This window comes from Chiloscyllium plagiosum, unplaced genomic scaffold (assembly GCF_037043375.1).
Source record: "Chiloscyllium plagiosum isolate Xiang-an unplaced genomic scaffold, Cpla_swu_hap1 HiC_scaffold_6, whole genome shotgun sequence".
Taxonomy (NCBI): Eukaryota; Metazoa; Chordata; class Chondrichthyes; order Orectolobiformes; family Hemiscylliidae; genus Chiloscyllium; species Chiloscyllium plagiosum.
The window spans coordinates 77,488,588-77,512,752 of record NW_028270144.1 but is presented as its reverse complement, the minus strand read 5'-3'; the positions used below and the strand labels follow the sequence as shown (position 1 = coordinate 77,512,752).

General features: G+C 41.1%; 1 protein-coding gene across 4 annotated transcripts in view; it reads right to left on the bottom strand.

Moving 5' to 3' along the window:
* Positions 1–24,165, bottom strand: part of sh3rf3 (SH3 domain containing ring finger 3) — a 377,685-nt gene that overhangs the window by 19,498 nt on the left and 334,022 nt on the right. For 3 of the 4 annotated variants that reach the window (XM_043691783.2, XM_087988130.1, XM_087988131.1), the window contains 3 exons: positions 22,197–22,367; positions 21,496–21,740; positions 19,061–19,386 (listed from right to left, as the gene is read on the bottom strand). In XM_043691783.2, the coding sequence (XP_043547718.2) occupies positions 19,061–19,386; positions 21,496–21,740; positions 22,197–22,367 (742 nt within the window). Of the gene's footprint in view, positions 1–4,196; positions 4,343–19,060; positions 19,387–21,495; positions 21,741–22,196; positions 22,368–24,165 lie in introns of all 4 variants that reach the window. The other variant, XR_015757438.1, reaches the window with a different exon arrangement.

Here is a 24,165-nt window from a genome sequence, read left to right as displayed (position 1 = left end):
TGTTGCAAATATCACCTGATCCAGCCTGGAAGGAACATTGCTGTAGTTGTGAGTACAGCTGAAGTTGTAGACTTGTTGTATTATTGCTAGACTATTAATCCAGAGAGCAGATAATGTAGAAGATGGAATTTGAATTCGATAAAAATTGAAATGAAGATTCTAATCATCACCAAAGAATACTAGAATCCCTACAGTGTGGAAACAGGTCATTCAGTCCAACAAGTCGACTCTGAAGAGCATCCAACTCAGACTCGCCACGCCCACCCCACCCCCCCATCCCTGCATTTCCCACGGCTAACCTCCTAACCTACACATCCCTGAGCACTATGGGCAATTTAACATGGCCAATTTACCTAACCTACACATCTTTGAACTGTGGGAGCAAACTGAAGTATTCACAGGAAATCTACGCAGTCACAGGGAGGGCATGCAGGCTCCATACAGACAGTCGCCCAAGGCTGGAACTGAACCCGGTTCCTGGTGCTCTGAGGCAGCAGTGCTAACCACTGGGCTAGAGTGCCACCCTGCTGTTCAATGATTTCCACAAATCCAATGTCAATTGTCGGAAAATCCATCTTGTTCACTAATGCCCTTTAGGGAAAGAAACTGCCATCATTACCTGATCTGGCTTTTACAGGACCCCAGATTCACAACAAAGTGAACTCTTAACTACCTTTTGGGCAATTTATAGAGTCATAGAGATGTACAGCATGGAAACAGACCCTTCGGTCCAACCTGTCCATGCCCAACCAATGTCCTGTACAGCCACAACATGACCTCCCAATTCCTGTACTCAATACTCTGACCAATAAAGGAAAGCATACCAAACGCCTTCTTCACTATCTTATCTACCTGCGACTCCACTTTCACGGAGCTATGAACCTGCATTCTGAGGTCTCTTTGTTCAGCAACACTCCCTAGGACCTTACCATTAAGTATCTAAGATTTGCTTTCCCAAAATGCAGCACCTCGCATTTATCTGAATTAAACTCCATCTGCCACTTCTCAGCCCATTGGCCCATCTGGTCCAGATCTTGTTGTAATCTGAGGTAACCCTCTTCGCTGTCCACTACACCCCCAATTTTGGTGTCATCTGCAAATTTACTAACTGTACCTCTTATTTGGAATGGGCTATTAAGGTTGACCTTACTGTGAATGAATAAACAAAAAGCAGGGGATTAAATTATTCTGTTTCAAATGTCCTTTTCATGCATGATGACATTGGGCTGAATTTTGCTAGCCTAACTGTCCATTTTGGCAAGTTTCATGGATGGTTCCTCTCCGTGATCCCTAGCAAGATTTTTCATGCTATTTCCCAAAACACACGACATTACCCAGGCCTCTGCAGCATCCTGGTAAATGGTCCCTTATCCCTCACCAGAGATGGGAATTCTCACCATTGCTGGAACTTTCTGACGTTCCTGGTACCAGTGCCATTTGTAATGCCCAGCCACACACCAAGCCGCTATTAGCCAGGAACTGTCTTTCGAAGTGCACATAGGAGGAGAACCAAAGTAAAATGCTTCTTAGGGCACATTAGGTGACATGGTTCATTGCACATAAAAGCACACATTGATAAATCTTTTTAAGAATTGCTATTTAAGAAGCAAGCCACACATCTTTAGTATCATCCCATCTAGAACCTAGTTTAAGGAAGTGGTACTCTTCCCAATGCTCATTGTAGCCTAACATCTTCTCATTGTTCAATGTAGAACTATGAAAGTCTTCAAATGTTGTTTGAAAATGATTGCTTTTATTCAACAATAGCATAAGAGAAGAAAAAAATCTAACACAATGAGGCAGTATTTGCATCTGGCAACAAACAGGGACCTTTTGCCTTATTAGCAGCAACAAATTTACCATTAATGCATGATCACTGATCAATGAACACATCCAGCTCCCAGCTACTGGAACTGAGTGTCAATCAACTCCTGTCCAGCTTGTAGTGCCTGATGTTGCATCACTTTACTGTGCAGAAGGTGATGTTCTTTCTCCTCCTTGGAAGACTGCCTCTGCTCTCCCAGCTCTACAGCATCATCACCTCCTCTCTTTGCCTGCTGCAGTTCTGCAGAATTTAGTATACTAGGATTATGTGGCACACTCTGTCTGGATTAGAATATAAACTCCAATCTCCTCCCCAGATTGATCCAAAGACTGGAACCTCACCTGCACTAGGCCTATCATCTGCTCCACCAGAAGAATGGTGGTGAAGAATGGGCCGCACTGAAGCTATGCATGGCCTCAGTTAGGGGCTTGCATAATACATCATAGTCATGGTTACAGAGAGTAGTCTTTAGTCATAGAATCATGGAGATGTAGAGAATGGAAACAGACCCTTTGGTCCAACTCGTCCATGCTGACCAGATATTCCAGCCTAATCTAGTTCATTTGCCAGCACTTGGCCCATATCCCTCCAAACTCTTAATATTCATATACCCATGCAGATGCCTTTTAAATATTGTAATTGTACTAGCCTCCACCACTTCCTCTGGCAGCTCATTCCATGCACGTACCACCATCTGTGTTATAAAGTTGTCCCTTTGATCCCTTTTAAATTTTTCCCCTCTCACCCTAAACCTATGCCCTCTAGTTCTGGACTCCCCCACCCCAAGGAAAAGACCTTGTGTATCCATGCCCCACATGATTTTATAAACCTCTACAAATTCACCCCTCAGCTCCCGAAGCTCAGGGAAAACAGCCCCAGCCAATTCAGCTTCTCCCTATAGCTCAAATCTTCCAACCCTGGCAACATCCTTGTAAGTCTTTTCTGAACTCTTTCAATTTTTACATCTTTCCAACAGAAGGGAGATCAAAATTACACACAATATTCCAAAAGCGGCTGAACCAATCTCCTGTACAGCTGCAACATGACCTCCTAACCCCTATACTCAATGCTCGGTCTGAAAAAGGAAAGTATAGCAAACGCTTTCTTCACTATTTTATCTATCTGAGAGTTCACTTTCAAGGAATTATGAACCTGCACTCCAAGGTCTCTTTGTTCAGCAACACTCCCCAGGACCTTACCATTAAGTCCATAAGTCCTGCACTGATTTGCCTTTTCAAAATTAAGCAACTACATTTATCTTAGTGTCCCAGTAGTGACCCTGGTAAGGCCTGGAAACAAAGCAGGAATATGATAATTATCAACCTGATAGGCATCACAGCAGCTTCCAGAATGCCTTGCTCAGATTTCTAAAATGTGGTACTGACAATCACATATGACTTGCACATTAATGGAATGGAACCTTTTTCTACTGATGAAGATAGTTGTGTAATATAGTGCTCTCATTGTGAAGTACGCACTGTCTATAGTACCCTGCATCTCAGCAAGCCAGCTACATTTGCAAAGCCCAAGTTGCAGCACTGACCTTGTCACTGGGAAACAGGGGAAGAACTGTGATCTACTACAAATGGCCTTGATACATTTGTGGATTGAAAGATCTCACAAAGGAAGCAACTATTTGGTCAAAGGTTTTGCAGAACTTTCACCTGGACATCCCCAGGATAGGAGAAAGTGAGGACTGCAGATGCTGGAGATCAGAGCTGAAAATGTGTTGCTGGAAAAGCGCAGCAGGTCAGGCAGCATCAAAGGAGCAGGAGAATCGATGTTTCGGGCATGAGCCCTTCTTCAGGAATTCCCAGGATAAAATGACCACCCACTCCTTCAGATTGCAGGTGCCATTCCAGCAGTTTGCACAGTTCTATGATATCCGCAGTGTGACATAACATTGAAACTCACTCAGCTGGTGGAAAAGGCATTGGGCAGCATAGATTTTGGGCCTTCTGTACCTCCTGCAGATCCTGAGGGAATGTTCTGCTGAAATCCATTCACTTAGAGGCTGCTAAGCAGCCACTGGATGGTCGACTGGTCCTGGATTGCTCATGCAATTGTTGCTCCTCAATTTCTCTATGCCTTCATTACCTCCACCCCACCCCCCTCCCGGGGCTGGATCCAATTTCAATGAACCCACAAGGAGTACACAAATAGTAGACAGGTCTTTAGTAATGTTAGCAGACAGCAGTCACATCAATTACAAATCCTCACATACACTGGTACATGGAGGATTCCGACAAGGAGGGCCAGGCAGCATCTCTGCATGGACCTCTGTTGTTGGGACCTCATTTCAATGAATTCAGCACAAACCAAGTCATGCAAATAAAGTAGGGGATTGTAAGTGTTACATGAGTAATAATACCTCATCTTTCCACTCCCACATCACCTCAGAAAGGCAGCATTGAAGATAAACGCATGATGACAAATACATGTAGTTCAAGGCGTGAGGAAATCAGCTTCACAGCTTGCGCAGCATACGAGATTTGGAATGTCATTGTGAATTGTGGCCTAAAAGTGAGATTGTTAGGGTGATTATTTGTGTTTCAGAGTCCATTATTTCTAATCTGCAGTGACTAATTACATAGTCAAGGCTGCTTGTGGATAGGATTTGTATCCAGTTGGACACTGCATGTATTTTACATGCAGGGTACTATGATTACTGACGACATCAACCTGTATTGTGTAAGTGTAACTATGTAAATGTAATTTCCCCTTGAAGGGTTTTGCATCATTCACAAGTACAGCCTGCATGCTCAGACAGATTAAAAATAAACTTACTCTGCCAATTCTATTTTCCATTTTGAGAGGTTGGATAGCAATGCAGATCGCGGTTAGCACCACACTCAGCCTGGTAATCAAGGCAGCTCTTACCCCACCCTGAACCTCTATGTTTCTTTCTTCCTTGCACTCCCTGTTCAGCCCATCAATACTGAGCTTCCAAACATACCTACACATCTCTTTGAATTATGACTACATTTCCCAACATCATTGCTAAGTCCTGGCCTGACAGCTTAGTCACGCCAACCATTTGTGCTGCACCATCCCTTCATTGACGCTAAGTTGGTTCTGAACATTTACAAACTCCTCCTGCAATCACCCATGCCTTCTAACACATTAGCATCTCCCCCACTAATATAAAGTATATCTCTCCTTCACGATTATTATCCCTTCTGCATCCCCGCATATTGGCTCCAATCCACAGAACTGATTTCCCTAACTTGCCTACTGCAGCAGTAGTCCTTGACAACCCCATTGATTTTCATTGAGTTGACCCCTAGGACTGTCCTTGGCCCAATGTTACTGAGCACCTTGGATAGACTGCTTCGATTGATGTGTGACAGGATCCCAGAATGATCTCTGTCCATTTCCTCCATGAATCAACATAATTCTACAGACGGGTTGCACTGGACCTGCAGGATTGGTGTGGTCTACTTCCTGGACAATAGTGATATGGAACCCCTAACCCTGAACATTCAAGTGGCCAACTGATCATACCAAGCCCTGATACTGGACTGATATCAGACAATGCCCTACTTACTGTACCAGGACTGAATGCTGTCTCCCTTATTCTGCCTGAAGACTACTCCCCTTAGACATTGAGACATGGCCATTTGGTTGATGTATGTGCTGTGTTTTGTAACATGTCCTACTGGCACATTGTGAAGGCGTGAGGTTGACAAAGACTAATGACTGCTGATAACCACGATAAACTGTTATCTGGCTTTGTATCTGCAATAAAACCATGGCAAGACAGGAGTAGACTGAGCCTTTCAGTTATGGCTGAGGGGGCAAAGCACAAAATGTTCAGGCAAAGTGGAGGTGCTGGGAGCACCAATATAGCTACATATTGGGTCAGTGCGAAGACAGTAAGCAAGGAGCCCTGAGATTCACCCTGGTACAATCTATCTGACTCTGGCAGTGGCATTATGATAAAACGTGCCAGTGAACTCCAAAGTGCAGCAGTGAAGTGCAGAACCATATTGAACGTGGGTCAGAAATGTGCCAGGAGCTGGTATGTGTCCAATGCCAATGTCCACACAGAAGGGATGCAAGTAGGAGCTGTGACCACACTCAGTTTATTTTTAATCTGCCTGAGCATGCGGGCTGTACTTGTGGATGATGTGAAACCCTTCAAGCGTAAATTGCATTTACATCGTGTTACACTTACACAGCTCTGAGATGTCTGTAACTGCTTTCAAGTTGGAGTCCTGGAGAAGTGAGTGGCAAACTGGGATTGGCATTTCCCCACTCTGACTTTCTTGTGGGGAACTGTCACCATCTCGTTGCCAACTGGCAGGTGGGCAAATAGGAAACTGCACATCAACAAGTCAATTTTAACAGCATTCAGTAGACCTCCCATGAGATTCTCATCTCGTTTGGAGAATTGGACATTTTTTCCTTGAGGTCAAGAATTTAATTTCTGTACCTCTCACCTATTTCCCCAATAGACACACCACTGCCCATCTTATTTAGGGGCTGGGAAGATTCAGCCCAATGTGTTTAAGCAGCAGAATTGTGTTTCATTTTACAGAAATTAAGTCACACATTTGGCTTTCAATTAACTTGATAACCTCATAAAGGTGCAAAGATTCCTTTCGGAAAGGCTATGCTTTCTATAAAAGTCTTGCATAATTTCATGGCTCAGACTGTTGGACAGGATTTAGAGAATGATTCAATGAACCTCAATTGATTATTCTATAGTAAAACATTTTCCTTCCTGTCCTCAGATACATTTTAACACTGTGTTCCATTAAAAAAAATCTTCCTTTTCTTTAATTAAACTGCGAAACTCCACAACTAATCTTGATGGCCATAGTGGCAGAACATGTACTTTTAATTCAAAATCTTCTTTGGGAAATTGACATACAATCTGTACAAGAAAAAGGTCTGTTAAAGAAACATTGCAATTTCTCACATGGTCTTACCCACTGGAACAATTGTCATGTCTATTCCATTGGGCTCCAGCTATATAAAACTGTACCAAAAATCTTTTATTCTTCGCAGATATCTGAGATGATGAGTCTTTTAAAGAAAAACCTATTTCTAAATTTTCATATTAGCGTTTCAGAATGAGTTTAATTCCTAGAATTTAAGTGAAGGATTTCACATTTCCTGAACCTGATCTGTTTACATATCTCTGCTCATTTGTGGCACTATTCAAACAAAGCAAGTGAATTTCAGCTATCTCTTTCTTTCTGGAAGGATACTGTTCAAACTGTAGCCTGGCCAGGGTAGATGAAATTCAGCCAAACGTGTCTACTGAGCCTGAATGACAATTTACAACTCACTAATGGAGTTAATTAAGGGCTGCTGGATAGCAGAAGATTGTTGAAATGTCAAGCCAGGGGCCTAATCTGAGATTTCAGCATCACTGCTTCCTAATAATTGGATTTTGCCAGTTTTCTGTCAGGCATTTGGATGGGGCCACTTGAGATAGAAATGTGCCTTGTCTCAACTGAATAGCTTTACAATATTAAATACAGAGAAGGGTAAAGTAAACCGTTCCTCCCTCTTAGCTAAAGAATGGTGTCTATGAGAAAGCATCGGCAATTCACAAAGTAAACGCAAAGGATCAAAACATAAAGCATTTTGTAATTGGTTTCTGAATTGCTTCAATCATCACCACTTTAAGTATGGAAGGAAAAGAAAATTGCAACACTGCTGTTTAAGCTAGAATGCTGTACTGAGAATCATTTGCAAGAATGCATATCCAATGGTGGGGTGCACTCAGCAATAGTCCCATGGGATTCTGCTAACAGTGTGACAAAATTCAGTTATATGGCAACTGTACTGCCCTCCTAACACATTTCTTACGAATACCTGAAGGATACCTAGAGGTCTAACCATCAATACTGATACCAACTCTTCCATGAGCTCGGGGATCCCAAGAAACAGAGAACATTTGTGACCATGTGCTTGATTTTGTTGGAAGTTCTATGAATATTTTCTATCACCTTGATTTATTTGCACACTTTCTCGGATACTTTAAATCAGGCAATAGAACTCTCAGGTCTGCAGATGCTCTCAAACTGCTGCCAAGGTCAATTTTAAACAAAAATCTACATTTAAAGTTTCTTTTTAATGGGGATTCAATTTAATGTCGCATCCAAAAAACAGCACATTCAGCAATAGAGTGCTTGCTCATTGCTGCACTGGAGTGGCAGCCTAGATCCTGTGAACAAGTCCTGGAGTGAGACATGAACACAGAATATTCTGAATCAATGATGAGAATTTTTGGGCAGAACTCGGGACTGGACTGGAACTCATTTTATTTTGTTACATCCATCTAGTCTGAAGAATAATAGTATCTTCAGTCCCTGTGCCTTGCCTCTCAAGAATTACTGGGAGGTCAGTTAATTCTCATACCAGTGTTAGGCATCCCCACCACAATGAGAACATTTTGAACATTTGCCAAAAGAAGGGGTAAGTGTCTTTTTAATGAAACTGTTCTGCTGCTTAAGAGATGCTAATGTAACTGACTAATAAAGTACTTCAATTGAGTCCTATCAATCCCCTTTAGTAAAACAAACTCTGAAAAGAAATCACACTGCTGAAATTTTGACTAATGATCCCAGGCATTACATTCCCAGATGGGTTTCATTTCCCTTGCTCTGAAAAAAACATGTGTATATTAGCCTCAGTGCAGGCTCTAGTCTGGAAGCATTAGAAGGCTAAGGAAACACTTCATCTAGAAAATCATCCAATGACCTCATGCCTCCCAAGGACAGGTCGATGAAGGTTAAGCATCAGCCATATCCTGACAGAAACTGCCGGGGCTCAATGTAGCCCGGCCCTGCCAATTTCCCATGGCAATAACACATGACAGCCTGACTTAGTGCTGAAGTCCAGAGCTGGTCCAAAAGGAATGCAACTTCTGAAAATTTTACAAGGCCTGTCAGCAGCGGAGAAATGATGGCTTAATACTTCGACATAGAATATTTTTCAGAGGAAACCAAAAATCTAGCATATCGCCTTTGTAGGATCAGTGAAGACCAAGAGGGTCCTAAGAAAGGTTGCTGAAACAAGAAACAGCTTAATATGGCAGTATTTTTTAAAGGAGCTAAAAGTTGCTGAAAGGTCTTCTCAGCTTAGCCATGAAAAGCTTTACAAAGGCAGAATTTGACAGAAACAGGTCCAAGATGGGAGAGCTTATTTTGAAATGTAAACAGGAAGGTTTGGCCAATAAATCAGGGAACCAGCTAAACTCTGAAACTAATCAACACTCAACTCAGAGGACAGAATCCTAAAAGGAAGTTGAGGCACTGCCTCTGAAATCTGAGTGATTCTAGATGATGCACTGAGGCAAGGGCATCAGAAGGTGAAGAGGACAGTGCATTGAAATGGCAAAGTTAAAAATCACACAACAACTGGTTATAGTCCGACAGGTTTATTTAGAAGTACAAGCTTTCCGAGCATTACTCCCTTGTCAGGTAGCTAGCTCTGAAAGCTAGTACTTCCAAATAAACCTGTTGGACTATAACCTATTGCACTGTGATTTTTAACTTTGCTCACTCCAGTCCAACACCGGCATCTCCACATCATTGAAATGGCAAGGCAGAGAAGTAGAATCATTATTGCGGGCAGAGTAGAGCCATTCTAAACTGTGTTCATCTAATCTTCATCATTATAACTAATCTTGTTTTCCAACATTACCATATTTTCTTTTTATTTCTATCTTCTTCACTTTTTAAATAATCTTGAAAGGCTTTTACTAGCCCATACTTTCAGCAAAACAACTCAGATCAAAGATTCTGGGTCAAACCTATTCTTCCTTTTGTCTTATAACTGAGATCCTCTTGCACAAAACTTTCAGTTGTTGCGATTTAATTGACTTTTGTTTTTAACAAAGAGTCACAGTTATAGAGGTGATGTTATTTATCCGACAGCTGGTATTTTCCCTAGATATTAACTAGAGGACAGGTGAAGGAATTAAATAAAACCAACAACAGCTTACATGTGTGCAAATACATTAAGAGTTTAAGCACAGAAACTGTCATGAGACTAACACAAATTTCAATAGGCCCTTTTTTTTGCATTAATAATTTGCACTAAGTTTTGGAACGTGGCCAGTAGTCTGGATTGATTTATGATTTTCTTGTCTTTTGTTTTTCTTTATCATTTAAAGAGAGTTGCTGAATGAGCTGTTAAGATAGCAGCAGTGAATCATTGCAAAGGGTACAGAAATGAGAGATTTAATTCATGTTCACAAAGTCATAACATTCGTTTTTCTGAAAATCCACTTCTGATGTAGTTAGAGGTACAAAAACAAACTATCCAAGTCTTTATTTATTATTAAATAATTTTATGCATTTTCTATTTAATTCTCTATCAATGATATGTAGGTGTCGGTATTGAACAAGGTCAGAAGTTACAATGACACCATGTTATAGTCCAACAAGTTTATTTCAAATAACCCTGTTGGACCATAACCTGGTTTTGTGTATCTTTGGACCTTACTGTATCAAGATTTTGGTTATGGTTCTATGATACACCATATATAAGTGAATTAGATTTTGGGTTCATGGAATGCAGCTTGGAAGCTGACAGATGATACAATAGTTTGTAACTTTATGAATAGCGAGGATAACAGTAGCAGATTTCAGAAGGACTGAGACAAACTGATGAAACAAATAGATACATGATAAGTGCAATTTAATTTAATAAAGTTTATTTTTAAATTCATTCATGGGATGTGGGCATCACTGGCTAGACCAGCATTTATCGCCCATCCATAATTGTCCAGAGGGCAGGTAAATGTCAATCACATTGTTGTGGGGTCTGGCATCATGTAGGCAAAACCAAGTAAGGATGGCAGTTTCCTTCCCCAGAGGACGTTAGTGAACCAGATGGGTTTTTCCCAACAATTGATTCATAGCCATCATTAGACTTTTAATTCCAGATTTTTTTCTTCTATTGAATTCAAATACCACTACCTACCATGGCAGGATTTGAACCCAGGTCCCCAGAATATTACTTGGGTCTCTAGATTAATAGTCCAGCAATAATATCACGAGGCCATCATCTTTCCCAAGTGACACATGTTGGGAGAAACAACATGGAAAAGCAGTCTCCTCTAAATGGTACTCTTTTATAGAACAGACCGCATAATTATAAATCTTCAAAGGTGGCAGAGAGAGTTGATCAGGTAATTAAGAAAGTGAATGAGAATCTTCTCATTGTAAATAGGGGATATTGTGAACAAGGTGTCACCAAAACATTAAGATTTCTGGTTTGGTTTCAATTACAGGATTGAAGACCATCATTCATAAAGAACTCAAGGCTTTGGGGAGAATATGGAGAAGATTAATCAGCCTGATATCAGGAAAAGGGCAATTCACTCATGAAGAGAAATTGGGGAAGGTTAAGGGGAAAGTATCTAATGGTGACCTTCAAAATTGTGACACTGCTGTCACTTGGGCAATTATGTTGGGCAACATATATTGACATTTCCAGCAACACTCAGCTTGTGTGAAAGAATTGAAATTTCTGCTGGCAAGTGCTATGATAATTTAACATTATAGATTTTAAAGGATTGGGAAAAGAATTAGAGGAGAAAACAGGAAAACGTTTCTTTATATTGGGCTTGTAGGATCTTGAACGTAAAACTGAAAGGGCGGCAGAAATAGAATCCTGTGAAGTTTTAAATGGAACTGGACAAGCACTTCAAGAAGACCAATTTACAGGACTTTGGGGAAAAAGTGCTGTTTATGACACTAAATTGAACAACTCTTTCATAAAGCTAATACAGCCATTTTGTATTGATTGGTTTCATTTTATGTGTATGGAACAATGAAACAGTTGGTGTATAAACAAATAAAAACAGAAATTGCTCAGCAGGCCTGGCAACATCTGAAAAAAGAAAGCAGAGTCAATGTTTCAAATCCCGTGAGAACGCGCTGGTACAGAGTTGCCTGTTTCCTCACCACTAGGGGGTGCAACTGAGGGAGTTGCTGAAATCTATCCATTTGTGGGTGTGAACTACAAGACAATTAACCAAAATAAATATTATAAGACTTTATTGATATAAATTGTTTTCATTAGAAAAGCTGTAGAATATAACCTATTCTCATTGGAAATGGCACTGCCTGGGAGATAACTCAAACAAATTATTTCATAAAAATTCTGCTTTGTTTTATGTAAAACACAACTGGTTTTCCTAAAACTACGTAACTCAAACCTGGATCCCCAGATCAATCCCACTTCTGCCATAAAACAGCTGAATTGCCTGCATTTTTAAATATATAAACTTACATCGGGACTTATCAGTCTTCACTTATTCAGCGGCAGTTGGAGTGGGAGGAGTGACTGCGAGGACCAGTGGCCCGATGGGAAGGTAATTTTTAAATATATAAACTTACCTCGGGAGTTTCAGATATATATTTTAGCAGTGGCCGAATCCTGAGACACTACACGTGTAGTGTTGCTAAAGTAAGGTGTTTCAATTGATATTTCTTGTGTGTTGTGTGATTGATTAATACTTTACTATTAGTTGGCTAATTGAATAAGATAACAGAAGTACTAGAAATTATTTAACTCATGAATTTGTATAAATTCACTAAATAAGTAGAGATGGCTGGACAAGTGATGTGCTGTAGCTGTATGATGTGGGAGCTGGCTGATCCCATTGTGAACAGCAGTGACCATATCTGCAGCAAGGGTTGGTTGCTGGAAGAACTCTAGATCAGAATTGATGATCTGGAATCTGAGCTTCAAACACTGCGGCACATCTGGGAGGGGATGAGTTACCTAGAAGCTTTGTTTCAGGAGGCAGTCATAGCATCATAGAGATGTACAGCATGGAAACAGACCCTTCGGTCCAACCCGTCCATGCTGACCAGATATCCCAACCCAATCTAGTCCCACTTGCCAGCACCCGGCCCAAATCCCTCCAAACCCTTCCTATTTATATACCCATCCAAATGCCTCTTAAATGTTGCAATTGTACCAGCCTCCACCACAACCTCTGGCAGCTCATTCCGTACATGTACCACTCTCTGCGTGAAAAAGCTGCCCCTTAGGTCTCTTTTATATCTTTCACCTCTCACCCCAAACCTATGCCCTCTAGTTCTGGACTCCCCGACCCTAGGGAAAAAACTTTGTTTATTTATCCTATCCATGCCCCTCATAATTTTGTAAACCTCTATAAGGTCACCCCTCAGACTCTGACGCTCGAGGGAAAATAGCCCCAGCCTGTTCAGCCTCTCCATGTAGCTCAGATCCTCCAACCCTGGCAACATCCTTGTAAATCTTTTCTGAACCCTTTCAAGTTTCACAACATCTTTCTGATAGGAAGGAGACCAGAATTGCATGCGATATTCCAACAGTGGCCTAACCACTGTTACAGCCTGTACAGCCGCAACATGACCTCCCAACTCCTGTACTCAGTACTCTGATCAATAAAGAAAAGCATACCAAATGCCTTCTTCACTATCCTATCTACCTGCGACTCGACTTTCAAGGAGCTATGAACCTGCACTCCAAGGTCTCTTTGTTCAGTAATAGTCCAGTCACACCTGGTACATTAAGTAATTCAAATTCAGTTAGTGATCAGGAACAACAGGGTGTGACTGTAAGTGACGTGGGCAGGGGGATTCTGAGTTCAGGAGTGGAGGAGCCTCAGCCCTTGACGTTTTCCAACAGGTATGAGATGTTTGCTCCGTGTAATAATGAGGAAAAGGGCTGTGGACAGGATGAGCCAACTGACCACAGCACCATGGTGCAGAAGGCCATTAAAGAGGGGGGCAGCAAAAAGACAAGTAGTTGTTATCGGGGATTCTATAATTAGGGGGACAGATAGTATCCATTGTGAGTCGGATCGGGAGTCCTGCATGGTGTGTTGCCTGCCCGGTGCCAGGGTGCAGGACAAGTCCGACCGGCTTGAAAGGATATTGGAGCGGGAGGGAAAGGATCCAGTTGTTGTGGTCCATGTTGGCATAACAACATAGGCAAGGCTAGGAAGGAGAATCTGTTTGGGGAGTATCAAGCACTAGGAAGGAAATTGAAGAACAGGTCCTCAAAGGTCATACTCTCTGGAATACTGCCCGAGCCATGTGCTAACTGGCATAGGGATAAGAAAATTAGGGAAGTTAACATGTAGCAGAGAGATTGGTGTGGGAAAGAGGGATTCTATTTCTTGGGATATTGGCATCAATTTTGGAACTGGGGCAATCTGTACCAATGGGATGGACTCCACCTGAACCAATCTGGAACCAGTGTTCTGGCAAAAAGGATAAATAGAGTGGTCAGTAGGACTTTAAACTTGTGAGTCAGGGGCAAGGGAAAGCAAAAGCAACAGGGAGTATGGAGTCAAGTAGAAAGGTAAGCAGCAGGTTAGCATGTGTTCTGGGCTTAAGTTCAAGGTACACTTGGAATAAAGCAAAAGGAAGGATAATTTAGGACCTATTACTAAAGGTGATGGAAATCATGAGGATAAGAAAATTAGCATTAAGGTGCTTTACCTGAATGCTTGTAGTATTTATAACAAAGTAGATGAAAATAACAGCACAAATCATCGTACATGATTATGATGTGGTAGTCATCACAGAGACATGGTTGCAGGGGATTCAGGACTGGCAGTTAAACATCCAAGGATTGAGAATCTATCAAAAAGACAGAGAGATGGGCAGGGGGGGCAGGGTTGCCTTGTTAGTTAAGAATGAAATTAAATCTATGACACTGAACGACATTGGGTCAGATGATGTGGAGTGTGGGTGGAGCTGAGGAACCATGAAAGCAAAAAAAAAACATAATGGGAGTTATGTACAGATCTCCCAGCAGTGGTCAGGACCAGGGGCGCAAGATGTACCAGGAAATAGATAGGGCATGTCAGAAAAGCAAGTTCACGGTGATCATGGGGAACTTCTGCCGGTAGATCCAAAGAAAGGGAATTCATGGAATGCTTACAGGGTGGCTTTTTGGAACAACTTGTGATGGAGCCCACAAGGGAGCAGGCTATTCTGGACTTAGAACTATTTAACGAGCCAGACTTTACAAAAGATTTTAAAGTCAGGGAACACTTAGGAGACAGCGATCATAATATGGTAGAGTTCAGTGTGCAGTTTGAAAGAGCAAAGGCAAAATCGGATATAATGGCGTTACAGTTAAATAAAGGTAATTACAGGGGCATGAGAGAGGAACTGATGAAAATCGACTGGCACCAGAGCCTAGTGGGGAAGGCAGTACAGCAACAATGGCAGGTGTTTCTGGGTATAATTGAGGACACAGTAGAGAGGTTCATTCCAAAGAAAAGAAAGATTACCCGGTGGGGGTGGGGGAGGGATGGAATTAGACAACCATGGCTCACAAAGGAAGTTAGGATATTCATAGAAAAAGAGAGAGCCTATAAAGTGGCCAAGAGCACTGGGAAATCAGAAGATTGGGAAGACTACAAAAACAAAGAGAGTAGTAAGGAAGGAGAGGAGCAAATGCAAAGGTAGGTTAGCCAGTAATATTAGAAATGATAGTAAAAGTTTCTTTCAATACATAAGAAACAAACGAGAGGCAAAAGTAGAGATTGGGCCACTCTAAGTTGATGCAAGAAGGCTAGTGATGGGAGATATGGAAATAGCTGAAGAACTCAATTAATACTTTGCATCAGTCTTCACAGTGAAAGACATGAGTAATATCCCAACAATTAAGGAGAGTCAAGGGGCAGAGTTGAGTATGGTAACCATTACAAAAGAGAAAGTACTTGAAAAACTAAATGGTCTAAAAATTGATAAATCTCCTGGCTCAGATGGGCTACATCCTAGAGTTCTGAGGGAGGTGGCTGAAGAAATAGCAGAGGCATTTTAATCTTTCAAAAATCACTGGAGTCGGGGAAAGTCCCAGTTGTTGCCGTTGTAATCCCCTTGTTCAAGAAAGGGTCAAGACAAAAGATGGAAAATTATAGGCCAATTGGCCTAACCTCGGTTGTAGGTAAAATTCTAGAATCCATCATTAAAGATTAGATTTCTAAATTCTTGGAAGTGCAGGGTTGGATTAGAACAAGTCAGCATGGATTTAGTAAGGGGAGGTCATGCCTGACAAACTGGTTAGAATTCTTAAAAGAGGTAACAAGTAGGTTAGACCAGGGAAACCCAATGGATGTTATCTATCTAGACTTCCAAAAAGCCTTTGATAAGGTGCCTCACCTTATATAAAAGCAGTGATGTGCTACTGAGACTTTATAAAGCTCTGGTTAGGCCCCATTTAGAATACTGTGTCCAGTTTTGGGCCCCACACCTCAGGAAGGACATACTGGCACTGGAGCGTGTCCAGCAGAGATTCAACGGATGATCCCGAGAATAGTAAGCCTAACATACAATGAATGACTGAGGATCTTGGGATTGTATTTGTTAGAGTTTAGAAGATTAAGAGGAGATATAATAGGAACTTACAAGATAATTCATGGCTTAGAAAAAGTGGGCACTGGGAAATTGTTTCCATCAGGTGTGGACACTAGAATCCGTTGGCACAGCCTCAGAATTAGAGGGCGTCAATTTAGAATGGAAATGGGGAGACATTTCTTCAGCCAGAGAGTGGTGGGCCTGTGGAATTCATTGACATGGAGCGCAGTAGAGGCCAGGATGTTAAATGACTTCAAGGCAGAGATTGATACATTCTTAATCTCGCAAGGAATTAAGGGATATGGGGAGAGTGTGGGTAAATGGTGTTGAAATGCCCATCAGCCATGATTGAATGGCGGAGTGGACTCGATGGGCCGAATGGCCTTACCTCCACTCCTATTTCTTATGGTCTTATTTATTAGCAAATCAGCCATTAAGAGCACTGGGGGCAGCCTGGAAAGGCTTGAAATGTAACTTGCCTTCTGAACTAAGACTGAGATGTGCTATAGCCTTTCAGAGCATACTCTCTGGTTAAAAAGGGTTAAATGTACTTTTAATATTCTCATCAACCTGTCAGCATGCTCAGAAAATCAAGGATACAAGCAGCAACTGGATTCAGAATCAGGGACATAGTCGAGCACCATGTGTAGAACACCGTAATTTTGATTTTAAAATGGAAAGGCAATGAACTGTGCGGAAGATAGTGGGTCCCCGTCATTGTTCCAGGATCAGCACTAATGTTATGAACTTGTGATGTTACTCATAGAACATAGAAAAGTACAGCACAGCTTCAGAGAGAAAAGTCCGAGCTTATTCAACCTTTCTTCATAAGGCAAGCCCTCCAGTCCAGGCAGCATCCTGGTAAATCTTCTTTGCACCCTCTCCAAAGCCTCTGTATCTTTTCTACAGTAGGGCAACCAGAACTATACACAACATTCCAAGTGCGGTCTCACCAGGGTCTTGTAGAGCTGTAGCAAAACTTCACGGCTCTTAAACTCGTTCCCCTTGTTAATGAAAGCCAAAACACCATATACTTTCTTAACAACCCTATCCACGTGAGTGGCAACTTTGAGGGATCTATGTACTTGCACACCCAGATCCCTCTGCTCCTCCACACTGCCAAGAATTAAGTCTTTAATCCTCTATTCAGCATTCGAATTCGACCTTTCAAAATGCATCACTTCATATTTATCCAGGTTGAACTCCATCTGCCAGCTCTGCATCCTGTCTATGTCGCGCTGCAGCCTGCAGTAGCTCTCTATACTATCGATGACATCTCCAACTTTTGTGTCATCCGCAAACTTACTAACCCACCCTTCAACCTCCTCATCCAAGTCATTTATAAAAACTACAAAGAGCAGAGGCCCAAGAACAGAGCCCTGCGGGACCCCACTCAACACTGACCTCCAGACAGAATACTTTCCATCTACAACCACTCTCTGCCTTCTGTCAGCCACCCAATTCTGAATCCAGATAGCCAAATCTCCCTTTATCACATACTTCCTGACTTTATGAATGAGTCTACCATGGGGAACCTTAGCATATACACCACATCCACTGCTCAACCTTCGTCGACCTGTCTTGACACCTCCTCAAAGAACTAATAGCTAAGGTAAACTTGAATCCAATTATTTTCCAGTATGCATTGTGTTCACACTTTGGGCAAACACAGGATATATAAAATAGTTCAAAAATAACCAAACAGTAATCTTTATTTCTGATGCATGTAGAAGAATATACAATAAATTATAAGTAGTGAAAAGGCTGAATGATTTTGAATCAACATAGAATGTCAGCAGAAAGTCACCAAAGTAACAGATAATGTAAATTATAAGGTGCACCATAGAATCCCTACCATGTGGAAACAGGCCCTTTGGCCCAGCAAGCCCACACCAGCTCTATAATGGGTATCCTACCCAGACCATTCCCCAACATTTATCCCTAACTAAAGGCAATTTAGCATGGCCAATTTACTTAACCTGTACACCTTTGGATTGTGGGAGGAAACCTGAAGGAAACCCACACAGACACAACATACAAACTCCACATAGAGGAACACGAAGCTGAAATCGAACCCAGGACCCTAGCACTGTGAGGCAGTTGTGCTAAACCGCTGAGCCACCGTCTGGTTTTAGTACATGACTATATCACACTTGTGTTGGGTCATCAGTGAGGAGACATTGTATTTCTAGGAGTGACCAAGAATTTCCTAAGGTGGAACCAAAAGATTTTCTGAAGACTAAAATTCCATAAAACGATCAGTAAAATAGCTGTTTTCAGAGATCCTTAATGTATTAGCAGAAGAAAGTATTCATACTTTGTCATACAGAATGTGATAAATTAACATTTAACTTGGAGTTTGTGCTACATTAAATAAGAAAGTGACAATGAGAAGTTTCCAGTTGGCCCAGTAGCTTCAAAATAGCAAATGACAAAAACAACCTGGATGCTTTCTCCTGATAACCATCCAATGGTAATCACTGACAATGTGATACAAGGACAGATGAGTAGGATCAGGCCAATTGATTAAATGGTTGGCTGTCATTCATTGAATAGGTCTAACCATGAAGAATAGCTTTGTAGATAGGTGGCAGAATGCTATCCAAATAGAAGTCATTGTGATAGTTTAGCAGCAAAACACAAAAAATATAGTTATTAGACATTAGAAATAGCATGATCAGTAAAGAAACAAAAAAATACATCGAGCAAAGAGGCTGAACATGTGCTGAGTGACTTCATTGTCAGTCAGTGAGTTAGGCAATCAGATCTGACTGTGAAAAGATTCAGTACAATCTGTTGGAGATTCTTTAATTATCACATGAAAAATATAAGGTAGAAGGATAAAAGACTGGACTTTAAAAGGAACCCACACAGTGAACAACCTTCTGGTAACTCTCACCCTCTCAGTTTTCCGGTCCTCCATTTTGGGCACAGCAGGTACGGGATTTGAAGGACTGGAAGTCAGTGAGGTACTTGCTGATCCACTCATGGCATCCCCATTCAAGTTGGCTGCATTGACGTTTGGTGGCGTAATGGCGCAAGCTGCAGAGGTGAGTGAAATGGTCGATCTAGCACCAGGAGCTCCAGAGAATTGAAGGACATGCTGTGGTGAGGTCATTGGCTGTGGTCGCACTACAGTGGCAGGGATACGGGCGGGAGGACTTTGTGTCCTTAACGGTGGTACAGTTGCTGTAGGACGGTCAAGTGCTTGAACAGCAGGATGAACTGCAAAAGTAAATGCAAGAGATAGCAAAAGGTTTAGACTGGTGAGTCTGTGAGCCCCTAGGATAGATAATAGAGGATGCTGTCTCCTCAAGTTATTTCCAAATAAAGATAACAGCCTTGTTAATCCTACCAGTGAGCACCATTTGAAAATAAAACAGCTTCTCAAAACACAGAAAGCAAAATGGAAGACACAACATAATTCAACCTCCCACTATGAATTTGATTCAAGGTACCTAATGATACCTTGATGATGTCGACCAAAATGCTTAAATTGTAGCATTGTCCTTAAACCCTTTAACACTTTGACAATGAAAAAAAGCAATCTTACATATAGGCTTTCAAAATTCTCTCATTATATGTTTTGGGTCTTATAAAACCATCCAAGCCTAAAAGAGCATCATAAAATGCCATACAATGAAGATTTATAGCTACTGCTGGAAAACAGGGATGTTAAGAAGGGAATCTCAAGTGTGTCACTCGGTAATGTTTTTCATGAAAGCGAGAGTCATTAGTAGTAGATGACAACGGCGTCACATCAACGACATTCACAATTAAGATTTAAAGAGTAAAAGTAACAACCAAAAGGCAAAAGAATGACTGTTTCTCCCACGAGCAAACAAAACCCGATTCCTGCATTCATCTCCTTCTCAATTTTCATTTACAGTTCCCTAGTGCTGTGCCATAGCCTGGAGCTGGGAGTCATTTCAAAGACCTAGGTAGACAGCATTACTATTCATCCTTTCCTATCCACTTTCTCAAAACAAAACTACAAACAATGTAATGTAATGATATAAAAGCTGAACAGTAATCACACAACACTATAAATATCATTTTCCCTCTGTACTTCTAGAATTGTATCCCTTGCTGGAAGGAAATTTTTCATAAATTTAAATTATGCCAGAAGGAAGAAAATCTCAATTATTTTCTATGTCAAGGCACAAATTAAGACCTGAACTTTGATTTTGATGTCGGGCACCATTCTATTAAATGTTGCTTCACTTCACATCTTTGAGCTGTCTGAAGATAGAGTAATAGAAAATGATTTAATCTGTCAGTAAAATCAGAGACGGTTATTATAAGTGGATGAAAACACAAGATTCAATCTCCAAAAATGTTGGTAAAAACCCCAAATTTTATGTCACTCCACCAGGATATGATAGAAGTGTACAATATTCAGATAGCTTCTGGAAAAAGAAAGGATTTGTGCCATAAGTGTAACATGAAGGTGCTATGTACTGGATCTCATCACTAATTTTGAAATAAAAAATACAAGGTTCTCTTCAATGAAAAAATTGTTTGCCAAATTTTGCCTCACAAAGTTGGCATGCACTACTCGTTCATTGCTTCCTGAAGTATAAAAAGCAGAGATTGGCACCTTCCATTAAGTCTTTTGTTTAAAAATGAAGTTTAGCATTGTGATATTACAATTAATGTCATCCAAAGTTTTCAACTCATATTTGAAATGTACTCAATTGAATTTCAAACTTGAAGCCAAATATTGTGGGATACAAGACCCTCATATGGATAGTCCCTGATATTATGCACATTTATCCACAGTTCCAAAGTTGCTTGAGTCATCTCAAGGGAACGCTATTTCATGTATCACCTATTGGGTTGTTTAAGATAGAAATTCCACCGTTAAGTAGTTGACATATATAACATGGATACATTTAATACATAATACATAAATACAGAGAATGCTGGAGAAACTCAGGTGTGGTAGCATCTTGGAGAGGGAAACAGGCTTAATTTTGCAAGTATGGTATGATTCGAACACTTCTTAGGAAGAAGAGTCATGCTGGATTCGAAACATTAACTGTTTTTCTCTCTTGACAGATGGTGTCAGATCTGCTGGGTTTCTCCAGCAATTTCTGCAATTATTTCAATTTCCAGCATCCACAGTATTTTGCTTTTATTACATTTAAGGGAAAGCTGGGGAAATACGTGGGAGAAAGGAGTATTCTGATAAAGTTAAACAAGACAAGGAAGAACCAGCAAGAATCTATTGGGTGAGATGACCTGTTTTTGTACTCCCGTACCGAGGGTGTTAATTGCAAGAGCAACATGCATTAGATTCAGAAGGGAGCTTCAGCACTGTGCATTACTTACCCATTTGCATTGCACTGCGGGCCTGGTTGACAGTTTGCTGTCCTGAGTAACGTAAACAATTGCTGATCTGCGGACCAGATGTGTGAAGCTGTGGCGGAACAGGTGAAATGGCAACAGGAGGAATGGGCTTTATGCCGTTATTCACGAGACTGGATGCAGAATGGCTCGACGGGGAGCTTCCTTTTACAGTTTGGACAGCTGCTCCTGGCATTGTGGTTTTTGTCTGAGCTGTTGCAAAGGGAGCCCTAAAACCAAAGGTAGCACATGGTATTGAACTGTTGAACTTACTTGATGACTTTATCTTTATGGTATAACACATAATAGAATAATATATTATATTATAATACAGTAAAATATTATAGTATATAAATAGAGTCATAGAGTCATAGAGATGTACAGCATGGAAACAGACTCTTCGGTCCAACCCGCCCATGCCGACCAGATATCCCAACCCAATCTAGTCCCACCTGCCAACACCCGGCCCATATCCCTCCAAACCCTTTCTATTCATATACCCATCCAAATGCCTCTTAAATGTTGCAATTGTACCAGCCTCCACATTTTGTGTTTTATAGAAAAAGAGGAAATTAACTTCTTCTGTGTTTAATCCCGATTATTATTACAGTCTCCTTTAGACAACACAACTTGGGCCATGAATGTAAGTGGCTGTTCCTAATGTTGGGATCTTCTCGTGTACCCACCTGGAGACAGGAGTCACATAATTTCCAGGAAAGACACCAGACATTCCAGTTTTCAGTGAAGTGCCTTTGAACCATCCATCCTGACATTTCTCAATGACTCGATACATCTCTCCTTTTCGTAGTTCCAGCTCATCTGCTTTCTGTGGCTTGTACGCATACATGGCCATATATCTGGAGTTACAAATGAGACGCTTGGAAGATTAAAACACACAATCTCCAATCTGCTTTCTATATTGATCTTTACATTGTACATTAATAATTAAGACAATGTCTATGCTCAGGTTGGGGGGTATGCTTCTGTGGATCGATGGCAGGCGGCTGCTGCTTCTGATACTCCCACTCCACAAAGATGAAGCAGTGAGTCAAATAGTGACCTGATGGAGACTTGTCAAAATTTCATTCAATGAGGGATGTTACATTTCAATGGACTCTGGGTTTTTAATTCTCACGCTTCCAAATATGGGAAGTACAGAGCTGTTTTGTCATCTGTACTGTTCTGGTGGAAATTAAACATAATTAGTGAATGAAGAAATGCTTTCCCCGCTCGTTTATTCCTGCAATGTGAGACGCTGAACTAAAAATATGAACAATTCTTCCACACGTCACTCAAGAACTGCTGCCTCATTGTGAATTACATATGTTTGGTGGGGTTTTCACTGCACTTCCAGCAATGTTGTAGCAACAGAATGACCCTGAATAAATTCCTGGCGAATCGATAATGAATGTCTTGTAATACTCACATCTTTGCAAGCGCTTCCAGATGTGCAAAACAACAACTTGCATTGATCTAGTGTCAATAGCAATGATAAACATTCCAAAATGCTTAATAGGACTATCAACAAGCAAAGGGCAAAAATGAGGACTGCAGATGCTGGAAACCAGAGTTTAGATCAGAGTGGTGCTGGAAAAGCACAACAGGTCAGACAGCATCTGAGGAGCAGGAAAATCGACGTTTGATGAAGGGCTTTTGCCCAAAATGTCGATTTTCCTGCTCCTCGGATGCTGCCTGACCTGCTGTGCCTTTCCAGCACCACTCTGATCTAAATTCTATCAACAAGCAAAGCTTTACACTGAGTCACATAAAGATCCAACAGAATAGATCCAAGAGGTAGATTTTAAGAAGTAAGAAAGAGAGACAAGTGGAGAAGAATTCCAGAGCTTGGGCTCAAAAGGAGAATACTCTGGCAGTTGGAAGCCTGAAATAAAAGCAGAGCAAACTGGAAATACTCAGCAAGTGTGACAGCAATCCGTGGAGAAAGACGGAGTTAATGTTTCAGATTTGTAATCTTTCATCAGAACAGGGAAAAGTGATAAACGTATTTGATTTTGAGCAAGTGAAAGAGAGCAATTGGGCAGGTCTTTGATGAGGTGGAGGGCACTAAGAGAGATAAAATGACAGAAGGGTTCAAGGTTGAAGGCCAAAGTGAGTGCTGTTGGATCAAGTTAAGAAACAAAAGGTATGTCTGGAGGAGGTGTGAATGGCACAATCATGGACAGTTGCTGAATAAAAACAGAGGAAAGATAAAAGGGACCAAGAGAGAGAAAAAAACAAACGATAAAGAATAAGGAAACAAAATGAGGCACTGGTTATACTCCATAAATGTTCAACTCAGTGTTGAGTTCAAAATGTCTTGCTCTTCAAAGTTGTTTTGAGCCTCATTGTATGAATCGAGGACAGGAAGGTAGGACAAGGTGAAGAATTAAAAGGACAGTCACTTGAAGTTCAAGGTCACCCTTCTGTGTTTGGTATCCCATTGTCCAGAAGATCACATCATGAGCAGTGAGTATATAGGGTACTGAACTGAAAGAAGTACCAAGTGTAACTGTTTCAGCTGGTATGAATGCTTGGGGCCTTGGACATTTCAAATGGAGGAGGTGAAAGAGCAGCTAGAGTCTAGGTACTGGTACAGATTGGCGTGTAAATTGAGTACTTTTATTCTTATGCTGGACTTTTATTTATTATTCATTC